Source organism: Saccopteryx leptura, chromosome X, assembly GCF_036850995.1.
Source record: "Saccopteryx leptura isolate mSacLep1 chromosome X, mSacLep1_pri_phased_curated, whole genome shotgun sequence".
NCBI classification, from domain to species: Eukaryota; Metazoa; Chordata; class Mammalia; order Chiroptera; family Emballonuridae; genus Saccopteryx; species Saccopteryx leptura.
In genome coordinates, this window is record NC_089516.1 from 8,550,562 (window position 1) to 8,561,670 (window position 11,109).

Below are 11,109 nucleotides of genomic sequence, written 5' to 3' on the forward strand. Positions count from 1 at the left end.
GAGACTCTATACTCTAGCAAAGACATCATCTGACACGTGAGAATCATACCTGTAAGGCTCTTCTCCAAAAAAAAAAAATTTTTTTTAAAATAAGGCTCCTTTTAAAGTGAATCAATCACTTCAGTGTTCAGTGTTTGAACATCCTTTATAAATCCAGCCCCGCCTCAATGCCAAATACCTAAAACCTCTTAATAGATGTTTTGGCAGTAAAAATGTTCCCATTTATAAGTAACTTTTAAACCTCGAATGGATTGGACCTTTGGAGCTAAGGGTTTTTTGTTTTTTTTCTAAAAGAATAAACTATGACAGTTGGCTTTACATGGTCTATAGGACTCTGCAAATAGCCATGGACATCTGTCCAATATTGCCTCATGGATACACCTCAGACAGAGCCAGGAAATCGCTCAGCCCTCTTCTCTCTCTCTGTTAACCAACCTCCCCAGCACTCCAACCCCACAGCCCCTAGACTCACCTCCCATCAGTGGATTTGAAAGAAGCCTGGTGTCACGAGATCCTCCTGGCCTCGAGGGCTTGCTGCCAGTCCCGCCCGGTGGCTCGCCATCCATGGTGCTCTCCTGGGCCAGACTAAGCTCCCTGTTCCACTTCAGTTGCTCAAGAAAAGTCCAAATTCCATGAACCCCTGCTCCTGGGAAATTCCAGTGCTGCAGCCAGACGGTAGAAACAGCTGTCTGCAACAGAAAACAGAACAGGCTGAGTAATCTGAGTACTACCTGTGGTCCCTCTCTCTCTCTCTCTCTCTCTCTCTCTCTCTCTCTCTCTTTCTCTCTCTTTCTCGTAATCTGAGTACTACCTGTGGCCTCTCTCTCTGTGGCCTCTCTCTCGCTCTCTCTCACACACACACCCATACACACTACCTAGCTGGCTGCAGGCTGGCCAAAGCACAAGACAGTCCCCCAGCCCCAAGTTTACCAAGTTGCTGATGTCACGTCCTTTCCCAAACCGAGACCAATCAGTGAGGAAGCCTTGGGGTTATCAGGAAGGAAACTCTGTAACTTCTGGAGAGTGAAGGAGCAGGGTGGAGATGAAGGAAACCTTGTTCCTAGCTGCAGCCTTGTTCCCCTGCTGGGATCCATTCGTTACTTGGGGGCTTCCTGCTGAGACACGCTCCAGGACCTGGGAGCACACAGAGCTGGGGGTGCTGCAGCCCTGCTGAATTGCTTGCACAGCAACATGCCCAGCACGCCCTGGCCATCTGCACATGTGGTTTCAATTTTTCTGAGAGTTTCTTATGGGAAAATGTGTCTATATGTTACAAACTTGCAAGCTTGGAAAGCACTTGTATTTTTCTTCCTTCTAACTGCAAGGATTTCATTAAATGTCCTGCTTCACCCTGCCTCCACACATTATATATTAACTCCTAAGTAAATAATTAATGGTTACTCTTCGAAAATGGATTGCTGGCTGGCATGGGGGCATGGAAGAGGCCTTCTGTCTTTAGTTGTTAATTAGAATAAGTTTTCCCTTTGTGAAGGTTTTGCCTTCACAAAATAGTTGGCTTTTTGTACATGTATCTTTGCAGATACACAGTGTTCTGGCTCACAGTGCTATTTCGGGCTAATGGCCGCCCCTAGCCTCCAGCTCCTCTCTTGCAGGTGGGACTTTTCCTTTTCCTTTAGGGAAGACTGCGTGAGTCTCAAGCAGAGTCTGGCTGGGAAATGATTGCAGGTTTCTTTTTAATGCCCAAGATGTAGCCTCACTGTTTCAGACTTAGGGATCCTCAGCTGACAGACATGGCTGCCCCTGTTAATAGTTTGTGGAGAGTCGTTCATATTTTATAATGCATTCCCATGCATACACATGTAGACGCATGTAGCCCCGTACATTTTTCACGTATGGTAATTATCTTATTCTGTGCTTTTTACACTGACTTTGTCTCGGAGCTCTTTCTGTTTCAGCATATACAGCTATGTCACTTCCTTCAGGGACCAAGGCAAGTATCGCATATTGTGTCAAAAGTATTTCATCATTTCCCTAGGATGGAGGCTGAACGTTACCTTGTTTTTTAAAGCTGCAGAACAAAACAAAAAAAAGAAACCCCAGCAATCTCTATATTTGTACATTTGCTTCTGCGTATACATGCAAATATTTCTGGAGGAGAGATTCCTAAGAGTGGAGTTGGTGACCCAAAGGTGTGTTCATTCACATGTGATCATTTTTCTAGAACTAAAGACACACACTAGAGTGAATGAAAGTCAAAATGAGGAATTCTGAGTGAGATTAGATTAGATTAATGATAATTTCCTGGTTGTGATATTATGCTACAGTTTTGGAAAAGTTACCATTGGGAGAAAGTAGGCAAAGCCACACGAGAGCTCTTCATAATATTTCTTTTTCTCCCCCCCCCTTGAAGTGAGAAGCAGGGGGCAGCAGACAGACAGACAGACACCTGCATATGCACGTGACCGGGTTCCAGCCGGCATGCTCACCAGGGGGCGATGCTCTGCCCATCTGGGGCATCGCTCAGCTGCAAACAGAGCCATTCTAGCACCTCAGGTGGAGGCCATGGAGCCATCCTCAGCACTCAGGACAACTTTGCTTCAATGGAGCCTTGGCTGTGGGAGGGGAGGAGAGAGATAGAGAGAAAAGAGAGGGGAAAGGGTGGAGAAGCAGTTAGGCACTTCTCCTGAGTGCACTGGCTAAGAATCAAACCTGGGACTTCCACACACTGGGCCAATGCTCTACCACTGAACCAACAGGCCTGGGCCTTCATAATATTTCTTACAACCGCATGTGGACATACAATGATCTCAATTTAAATTTCAATTTGGAAAAGGGGCTATCCACTTGAATTTGAGATAAACACTGTCAAATTGCCCTTTAGCTCTACGTGCAGATTGAGCTAAGAAGGCCAGGAGCATATGCATGGTACGCTACTCCAACAGGAAAGATCTGAAGAACAATAAAACATGCATTTGGCAGAGAAGGATACATTTACTCCCAACTAGACTGGATGACAAGGAGTTACCAGAGTGGCACGATGGGGAAGCTGGGTGCCATCACCCTTCTTCCTGAGTAAAATCTGCATCATACATCTCCTTTATTTGTCTTTAATGAAATTCCAAGAAGATAAGGTTATTTCATATTCAAATTTAAGTTTATTGTCCAAAATGACAATAAAGAAGATTTCTAGGTTGTTGCCTTAGTACCTGGGAGAGAATTAATCAGCTTTTAATCTTCTTTATCTATAATATTGATCAAGGCTTGTGAACATTGGAGGATGGGAACTATTTTTTTTAACCTTTAACAACAGTTCTAGTTGGGAATGAGAAAACCATTACAAGAGAAGCTCATGCATTTTTAAGGATCTGTCTGAGGATAAAGTTGAATTACATGTGTATGAGCTGTGGTTATAGAAAAACAATTTGATTTACCAAGAGCCACAAGAGAACAATCTTACCAACTTTTGGTCAGTCCTAGAAGTTGTGTGTCTGCAAGTTCGGGAAACTTGGCTCAGGTTAGGTAAGAATTATAGCCTGAAGCAACAGTAAGGCCACAATCACTCCTTATCAAGTGCAGTCTTACCACAAGCCACAGCCTCTGCCTCACCCCCCACTAGCTGTCCATCACTCATGGCACCTCTTTCATCCAGAAGCTTTAAAGAGCCTTGAATGTCACCTCCAATCAGTCAAAGTTGGCCCAGGAGCTGAAACCTCTTCTCATTCCAGCCAGCAATTTTTCTAGCACAAAACTTTTGAAACCTAAAGGAACACATCTCCTCTGATAATTTGGAATGATCTACTTTTCCTATAAAAATCTTACCTGTTTCAGTTGTTCTCACATAACTGGCTCTGCACACTGACATATCTGATAGTACCACTTTAGAAACACTCAGCCATTCCTACTCCATCTAGCAGCACAACTAGACTTAACCACGAATGTTTCTTAAAAGTTTGGCATAATGCAGTATTCTTGAGGAAACAATCATGCAAATCAAAATTGATTATATAACAACCAGGCTGGATTCTTCAAAAATGTCAATGTCATGAAGGATAAAAGGAGAGAGGCTTCCTAGATTAAAGGAGAATAAAGAGACTTGATAACTAAATATAATGCATGATCTTTGATTGGGTCCTGATTGGGGGTTGGGGCATAAGGCATAAAACACATCAGTGCCACAACTTTGGAAACTTAAATATGAATGCATATCAGATAATCATAGTACATCGATGTCAAACTTCTGCATGTGGTCACTACATTGAGTTAGTTATGTAGAAGAATCTCTGTGTTGGTAGGCATGCTGAAATGCATAGTACAGAGCCATGTGGGAGTGTGACACAAGTAGAGAAATGGGCACCCATGTGTACACATTTTTACACCAAAAAGTTAACACAAGCTCTACAGTCAAAATACATGAGTATAGGCCCTGGTCTGTTGGCTCAGTGCTAGAGCATCGGCCTGGCGTCTGGCAGTCCCAGGTTCGATTCCCAGTCAGGGCACGCAGGAGAAGTGCCCATCTGCTTCTCCACCCCTCCCCCTCTCCTTCCTTTCTATCTCTCTCTTCCCCTCTCACAGCCAAGGCTCCATTGGAGCAAAATTGGCCCGGGCACTGAGGATGGTTCCATGGCCTCTGCCTCAGGTACTGGAATGGCTCTGGCCACAGTGGAACAATGTCCCGGATGGGCAGAGCATCGCCTCCTGGTGGGCATGCTAGCGAATCCCGGTCGGGTGCTTGTGGGGGTCTGACTGCCTCCCCTCTTCTCACTTCAGAAAAATACAAAAACCAAACAAACAAAGAAAACACATGAGTATCTACAAAGCCTGCATGGCCCAATCTGTTTGCAAGACATTGGCATTCCTCAAAACCCAGTAGCTACATGCCTCAGAAATTCAGGCTGATTGGAAACACTGTGTTCATTGCACAATTAGGCAGAGTCATAAAACAAACAACAGTCATCTTTTTAAGATTTTTCAGGTTTTTGTCATTGCAGGCTTTTTTTACTTAACACTGAATTTTAAAATATTGCACTAAAATGTTTATGTTGATGAATGAGTTCTTTGGTGCCCCCTTAAGTTATGTGCCTCACTTACCTCATCCTAACCCTAGCCCTGCTGAAGAATCATGAGGCCCATGGTTTACTTACAGATGGTTCATTTAGGAAATATTCGTGTATGTGTTCATTATATATGTGCCAACATATATGCATATGTAGGTGTGTGCACAGATGCATACACTGTGTATATGTATGTGTACACACAAACATACGTGTATACACACATATATTGAAAAGCAAATGTGGCAAAATGTTAATTGGTTAAATTAGATTATGGATATACAAATATCTATTGTATTTTTCTTGAAAATTTTTTATAAACTGGAAAACTTTCCAAATATAGCAATGGCAGGAGAAGAAAAATTCATAAGTGAAAATTAAAACCTGGTACACATTTTTTACAGGTTCTACTCATGTTAAAACTTGAAGCTGCTATACTGAGTGTGACTGTGTATTTTTCCTAGTACAGACTCTGCTAAAGGAAGAAGAGGCTATATCTCATATGCAAATGTCCATGTAGGAGCAGCCCCTGGCAATGATTTGTGATGGGAGAAAACGTGAAGTTCCCCAGTGCAGAGAACACCCTCCCCTGACAAGCTGTGATTATTCAATGATTCATCCCTCACAAAGATAGCTTCAGGCAATGTCTCTGAAACATCAGCTGTTCTCTTTGTGTGAAGTGCATTAAATCTTAGCAATGAACATTGTTATTAAAAAAATCACCTGTAAACCTCAGGTTGATTTGACATGGCAATATTAGAAATATCAGAAAGAAGACTTATTTTGGGAGAAAAAGTTCCTTAATAAAATACGAACAACAAAAAAACTTAGAAATGTTGAATGACACACCCAATCTTGTAAATAATTTAAGGGATTTTAAAAGAGTTGTCGGCTAAATCTTCAAGTGATGCAGGCAAGCTTTTTTTAAAAAAAATAATGGGTCAAGGCAAATAATGGATACAGTCAACTAAATAATGAGTGGATTGATAGATACTACATAGACATGTGGTATAAAGATATATCAGATGTCAACATATATAGACACATGGTGTATGGATAGGTAATAGTAGGTATTTGGTTATTAAAATATTTCCTTTAAAATGATCCATTTTGTGTATATATGAAATTATTTAAAATATTATTTATAGTCTTCTTAATCAGTAAATACCACTTTAAACATCTTCTAAAAAATACTTCAGCCTGACCAGGGGTGGCGCAGTGGATAGAGTATCGGACTGGGATGTGGAGGACCCAGGTTTGAAACCCCGAGGTTGCCAGCTTGAGTGCAGGCTCATCTGGTTTGAGCAAGGCTCACCAGCTTGAGCCCAAGGTAACTGACTTGAGCAAGGGGTTACTTACTCTACTGTAGCCCCCCAGTCAAGGCACAAATGAGAAAGCAATCAATGAACAACTAAGGAGACTAAGGAGCTGCAATGAAGAATTGATGCTTCTCATCTCTCTCCCTTCCTGTCTATCTGTTCCTATCTGTCCCTCTCTCTGTCTCTCTCTGTGTGGACAAGTCCTGCCGGGGGTGAGGATGACAGAGACACAAAGACCCAACCCTGAGGACCAGGTTCAGTGACGCAGATCCACTTTATTCAGGAAGTAAGCTAGCTTATATACATGGGTTCAGCCAATAGGATGTTACAGTGTGTCCTTCATAGCCAATGGCTGAAAAGATCAGGGAGCTGCATGGTTGGTGCTAAGTCACTTCCTTATAGTGGGCAAGCTTCCTTCCTGAGTATGCCCAGGAGGCTTCTGCGAGCTGGAGTATTCTCACAGCATTGCATCAGCCATAGCTGCTAGGAATGTGCTCTGCACTCCACTCACATCTCCCCCTTCTCTTTTAATTAAGGCCAACTGGACTTGATGAATGACAGCTTGCTGTTATAGCTTCTGAATGCTATGCATTATGCAATGGAACCCTAGTAGAAATAAAACTATAATACCTATATATTAGCATATTACACTATATGCTAATAGTTAGCTGGATTAAACAATGAGGCAAGCTTCTGTAATGTTTGACTAGTTAGGAAATAGAATGGGGGTCTTAAACAGGGGATTCCTCCTAGGGGTTGGGATGTCATTTCCCTCCCATTGTGTTACAGAGACCTTCTAGGTGCCATTAAACACAGTTCCATTTTGATTATAAAAAATGGTTGTAGGTCCATGTACACCCCCTTCCCACAATGGTCCCAGTGTCCAAACACAAAACGGATGGCTTGCCGCGGGCTGTGTACTACATATGGTTGCAAGGCACATAACACAAATTACAACAACATGACAAACCATACAATTTCAACAATTACAAAAGTACATTTCACCAGTCTCTGAGCACTTAGCCCAAAGCGCAAAATGTCCTCGGCCTTCTTTCTAGCCATGAGAAAAGCTTCCCAGGGCAAGGGAAGGGCCTCTAGTGAAGCCGCCCGCCCCCCAACAGGGTATTTCACATTGTCCAAAATCCGTAAGTCCATCCAACAAAGGAGCCAGTGCTCACTCAGGTCGTAGTCCAGGAAACCAGTCCATGCACATGAGGCGTCAGCCACCCCCCTCATTCCTGCCATCCTGGCAGGTCTTACACTGTCCCAAGGAGGAGTACGTGGCAATGGCAGTCAGCATTTCCATCTCTGTTCTGGAGAGCATGATGGCATCCACCCCTATGTCCCAAAATGTCAGCGAACCCACCAGCGGCTTAGCAGGCACTCCCTGCCGTTCCAGCGGCCACTCGGGGATGCAAGCCTGGCTTCCGTTCATCCTCCTGCCGCAGCTGCCGCCATTTACCTTCTGGAGTCTGTGAATCGCAACTCCGGCCCAATTCTCCTCATCCTCCAAAGATGAACTGAAAACACCAGCTCGCGCTGCCGGGCTCAAGCCCGGGCTGCTGCTGCCTGCGTCTGGGAGTCAGCGGTTACTATAGCACACATAAGCAAGAACAGAGCACCAGGGCCTGGGAGCCCGTCAGGGGCAATTCTCTGGGCCTGCCCGCCAAAGATTCCACATCCCCCCAGATGATGGGGAGCACATGCCAGCCGCAAGGTGTTCTTCTGGAGCTCTGAGGACCTCTTCCCCTCAGGCATAGTTGGTGTGGAGAAGGCCAGGGCTGTGGCTTTGGACAGGTGAAGACTGAACAATTCAGTGGGTTCCCAAGAAACCCTGTCAAGCAGGTTGGGGGGTTCCTGGGATCCAAATTGGCTGAAAAACACAAGCATAACCTCTCCCTTGCATTAGAACAGGGTGTGATCCCCGCCACTGTGCCATGGCTGGGTCCTTAAAGTGTCATTTTAGGGAGAGAGGCAGGGGAGAGAGAGAGCAAGAGATACAGAAAAATAGACCAGACAGACAGAAAGAAAAAAGACACATGGGGCGTATAGGCCGGCCCATGGGTCTGCAGCAGGAACACATGTTGGATAACATGGCGTCTGCGAGGCTGGGGTGGGGCACTGAGCCCCGGCAGGGAATGTGGAAGTAGCGACTTCTGCTTTTTCTGCCAGCAGAGCTGATGGTGCAGTTAGCAATTCGGTTGGTTTTGTTTCTGCGTGCTCAGCCACGATTTTGTCAAACTCGGAGGCTAAACTACTTTCCTCCTCAGTGGAGGAGGATGAATAGGGAGGTAGGGGCTCCTCTGAAAGAGGAGCAGCCTGTAGGACCTTAGGGACCGGCGGAGGGTCCCCAGCAGGAGTACCGGTCAAGCAGGGGTGTATTGCCAGTAAGGCAGGAGTGAGGCCAAGAGGGAAGGCCCTTCCCTCATGTACCTTGGCCGAACAGACACGTTGGAGAGCTCAGACCCAAGTATCCGGGTCCCAGAGCGGCACATCCTCAATCCAGGGATTGAGACCAGAGAGGATCTCCCAGTAAGTTCAGAGATCCTTTTCACAAACTTCAACTCGCCTTCTCTGCAATAGGGTGTGCAGGGCTCAAGCCTGTGGGGCTCGAGAGTGAGAGTGAAGGTTTCCCATTGCAGAGGGCCACTCACCCGTCCCTTAGATGCCGGTTAGGGCCCTGCCCCACGTTGGGCACCAGTTGTGGACAAGTCCTGCCGGGGGTGAGGACGACAGAGACGCAAAGACCTGACTTCGGGGACCAGGTTCAGTGATGCAGATCCACTTTATTCAGGAAGTAAGCTAGCTTATATACACAGGTTCAGCCAATAGGATGTTACAGAGTGTCCTTCATAGCCAATGGCTGAAAAGATCAGGGAGCTGCAGGGTTGGTGCTGAGTCACTTCCTTATAGCGGGCGAGCTTCCTTCCTGGGTGTGCCCAGGAGGCTTCTGGGAGCTGGAGTATTCTCACAGCATTGCATCAGCTGCAGCTGCTAGGAATGTGCTCTGCGCTCCACCCACATCTCTGTCTCTGCCACACACAAAAAAAATAAATATTTCAAACAGTTAAAAAGATTTATATTTTAAAAAAGAAAAGTTCATGGTTGTGTTATTTATAAAAACAGCAAGAAATTGGAAATAATCCAAGTATCCAACAATATGGAAATAGCTAAGAAATATGATACAACCAGTGGTGGGGTCCAGCTCGGTCACACCAGTTTGGCAGAACCAATACTTAATTTTTTGTTGAGTTCAGCAAACCAGTTGTTAAAATGGCACTTGTCATCAGGGTCCTCTCTAAGGTGGGTGCCAGGGCAGCTGCCCAATGTGGAAATCACAAATTTACATTCTTTACTCTTTAAGGTTCATCTTCGCAACAACATATTCTAAGCATTCGTAGTAATGTTCATTCCGTCCACAGGTAAAAAAAAAATTTTGACAGAACTATGCTTGTAGTATTATTTATTCATTTCATAAAACTCATTATAACTTTGATGAAATACATTTTAATTCCCTCGTGTTTGTTACTTCAGGAAACAAACATATAACGTCAAGAGAAAAAGTTCCAAACAGGAGGTGACAACTTGTATTGTTTTTTGTCAGGTTTTATTTAATATTTTTTCATTAATGTTTTAGAACTCTTTTTTATAACATAATCTAGTATTGTGTACCTCTTTTATTGTTCTTATTTAAGTATTAAATGCATGAAATAATAAACGACCTTTTGCTATATTGTTTTTATTTATACTTAAAATGGTCATTAGGACATAGAACTGGTTATTAAATTATTCAAATCCCACAACTGAATACAACCATTTAAAAAGATAGTTTAAGAGGGTCTGAAACTTAGAAAATCATTGTACTACAGCTTGTGGGAAAAGCAAGAATCAAAAGTACTTTTATAATAGGATTGCTATATTAAATCAGTCAAAGAAACCAAAAAGAAAACAAAACCATGCAGTACTAAAGTCATTAAAACTTTAACAGTAAAAATGAATGAATAAATATTAGATATCTAGATGAATAGGTCTTTGAAAATCTTGTCACCCTGCAAGGGTCTTCACCTAATCACCTTGTCTAAAATAGCAGCTCTCCCCATCCCTCTTTACCCCAATATGCTCTATTTTCTCCTTATCACTTCCTGAAATAAGATACATGTACATGTTGCTTATTTCCTGTCGCCTCCACTAATACATAAGCTTTTTGAGGGCAAGGACCTTGTCTATCCTTTTCACAGCCTAAAAGAGAGTCTGGCATATAATACATGATGAGTGAAAACTTATTGGATGACTGAGAAGTTATCCTAGAGCACTTCAAATATGATTTAAATTATATATATTATAGACACACACACACACATATATACATACATATACCATTTGGGGAACAAAACATCCCACATCCTGTAAAAAATGAAATAATCTCTATTGTGTTAAGAACCCCCCAGAGCAATCAATATAACCTCATACAAGCCAGATGATTAGTCTGGTCGTCTAATTCTAGCTTGATGGATGTAGGACTCAAAGGGCTCAAAGGGAAGTTAAAGATTATCTCTTGTCCAATCTCTACATTCATAAATCATTAAAACTGCAGCAAATCCAAGATGCCGGCATTGGGACCTGTTCTGCTTCCACAGCCCTCTGGAACCAGAGGGTCAGTTCTGGTGAGTGGTCTCTCGAGACTCAGTTCAGGATTGAAGTGCCCCCCAACCCTCACACCTACCAGAGTTGAGAGGTCCATACACATGACTCTTGAGATTCATAGTCTTCAGGTTCAG

The 11,109-nt window shown here is 43.6% G+C and overlaps 1 protein-coding gene across 4 annotated transcripts in view; it reads right to left on the reverse strand.

Annotated features, from left to right (window-relative positions):
* ASB9 (ankyrin repeat and SOCS box containing 9) overlaps positions 1-9,116 on the reverse strand; it is a 29,617-nt gene extending 20,501 nt beyond the window's left edge. The window contains exons 1-2 of one of the 4 annotated variants that reach the window (XM_066357274.1): positions 8,986-9,116; positions 473-689 (exon numbers count right to left, since the gene is read on the reverse strand). In XM_066357274.1, coding sequence (XP_066213371.1) covers positions 473-566 — 94 coding nt within the window. In that variant the 5' untranslated portion in view covers positions 567-689; positions 8,986-9,116. The other 3 variants (XM_066357272.1, XM_066357273.1, XM_066357275.1) reach the window with 3 other exon arrangements.
* Between the last annotated feature and the right edge of the window lie 1,993 nt (positions 9,117-11,109).